Source organism: Penaeus chinensis, chromosome 28 (assembly GCF_019202785.1).
Source record: "Penaeus chinensis breed Huanghai No. 1 chromosome 28, ASM1920278v2, whole genome shotgun sequence".
NCBI lineage: Eukaryota > Metazoa > Arthropoda > Malacostraca > Decapoda > Penaeidae > Penaeus > Penaeus chinensis.
Window position 1 is genome coordinate 1,972,002 of NC_061846.1, and position 2,500 is coordinate 1,974,501.

Sequence of the window (2,500 nt, forward strand, 5' to 3'; positions counted from 1 at the left end):
TGCATATATATACACATACACATTCATATATACATACATACATACATACATGTATATATATGTATATATATACATATATATACACACATACATATATGTGTATATATGTATGTATATATATATATATATATATATATATATATATATATATATATATATATGTATATATATACATATAGATATATGTGTGTATATATATACATATATGTATATATACATTTATGTATGTATGTATATATATGAATATATATGTATATATATATATATATATATACATATATGTATACATATATATCCATCACACGTACATGCATGCATACACACACATGCCAGTATATATGAATCACGCTTACACGGATATATACACAAGCACATGCAACAATTTTAAGTGAAGGAATTGAAATAAATAATTTTATGTTTAATCAGAAGTGTTATATTTAACAATTTGTCCATATAATGTTTTGTATAATTTTTATACATATTTAATTTTAGGAAATAATTATATGTATATATATATATTTATATATATTTGTGTGTATGTATACAATACATAAATGTAATATACGTATACTTATATGTATATATTTATATACACATGTGTATTATACATATGTATGTGTGTCTTACATATACATATGTATTATATACATATATATACTATATAAATATATATATATGTATACATATATATACATATATAAAGTACATAAATATAATATATATAATACATATATATATATGTATATATATTTAATATATAAATGTAATGCATATATAAATATATATAATGCAATATATATATATATATATATATATATATATATATATATATTTGTTTTTATTTATATTCATATGTATCCGTTTGTTTTAGATTAACGCATATAAAATATGCGATAGAACTAGTGCTTTCATTTCTTATATTCTATATATATAGTAATGCTGACGTTAAATAATTAATGAAAAATTACAATAACATCACAGATATTCGCGGGATCCTCTCCCTCTCCCTCTTGCCCCTCCCCCCGCACACACTGAACACATGCCTAAGAACAACCTATTTTAAAGCCAAGGCAGCCAAGACCTGCTCTTTAACGTCTTACAGCCGCCTCTCAACATAAACCAATCTTTAATATCACGATAAACTTTTGGCGTGGTGTCCTGGTGGAGTTTTTTGCACAGATCGCAGAATCCTTGAGCCGTGTTTGACCAGCCGCTGTCAATGGTGTACTGGCCCTTCCACCTGTCGGGAGAGTTTCAAGTTTTCAGTGCCCGTTAACAAGGAAGAGTGGTTGGAAAGTGAATGTTGGTGGGTAGTTTACATTATAAAGTGAGGTAGGTGTTGAAGTGGTGGGAAGTGAAGAGGTTCGTTAAGCGAGTTGTATTTGATGTTGGGTTCAAGGGCTTTTGATGCGGGAAGGGTTTAAGGTGACAAAAATTATACTTCGCCAGTTTTCACACACATACACACACACACACACATCTTCCCTCACTGATATGTAGCCCACTTACTGAGTACCACACAGCCAAACATACCTGAAGTATTCATTATAAGCTGTATCATTTCCATCGAGGTATTTCAAGTACTTGGCAAGGCTTTCCACTGAAGGGAAGCTCAAGGCGTCTATATAGGAACCAGGAGGGGCGATTAGAGCGTAGTTACCGAGACCGTATACCACAGGAACAACGTTGTATCTGTTATGATGGAGAAAGAGGGGTAAAATTTTGTTTTTCTTTAGCTTGAATTTGAATTTCATATTTTATTGTAAGTTCCCTTTCAATTCAATTTTGATTTATTCTTATTTAATTTTATTTTTTGATTTTTCGCTGTTATCAATATTCTTTTAATTATCATTATTATTTTCATCTCCATTCTCTTTACCTTTGTCGCTTTTGCTATCATAACTATCATTATCTCTCCCCCATCAGTATTTCTACCTTTGTTACTTTCATTATATTTATTACTATTATTATCGTTTCTTTTGTCTTTCTCCGTTTCTCCATAAATTATTTTGTTTCCTATTTTGTGTTTGTATAGATAATACAAAACACGTGTGCACTAATATTCTACTTATAGGCCTTCCATAAATGCACAGCATAAATATCATAAAATAGGATATAGTGAATTAAGCAAAACATAAATAAATGAATAGATAAATAAAATAATAGTGATAATAAACAAATATATAAAAATATATTTGTATATTAATGGGAGACTCAAGCATTATTTTCCCACCTACCCATTTTTTCTTGTTTATCTATTTAATTCAATTTGTATTCATTCATTTATTCAAAGATCGTGATATAACTTACTTGAGAACAGAAAACAGCTTTTCTGTCACGTAATCCTTGCAGAGAGAGTTCTCAAACGAAAAATAAAACTTGTAACTTTCCTCGAGCATCTGGTAACAGAGGCGAGTATTTGCACGAGGGCATTCCAGCGGTCCACATTTACCGTAAATGTCCACCTTGTTGATGCAAAAAGGGAAAAATGGGAGTGGTT

General features: G+C 29.2%; 1 protein-coding gene across 1 annotated transcript in view; it reads right to left on the reverse strand.

Annotated features, from left to right (window-relative positions):
- Nucleotides 1-1,059: 1,059 nt before the first annotated feature.
- Nucleotides 1,060-2,500, reverse strand: part of LOC125039844 (alpha-(1,3)-fucosyltransferase C-like) — an 11,548-nt gene continuing 10,107 nt past the window's right edge. Inside the window, exons 7-9 of the mRNA XM_047634153.1 lie at nt 2,311-2,465; nt 1,534-1,692; nt 1,060-1,240 (exon numbers count right to left, since the gene is read on the reverse strand). Of these exons, the coding sequence (XP_047490109.1) occupies nt 1,060-1,240; nt 1,534-1,692; nt 2,311-2,465 (495 nt within the window). The remainder of the gene's footprint in view (nt 1,241-1,533; nt 1,693-2,310; nt 2,466-2,500) is intronic.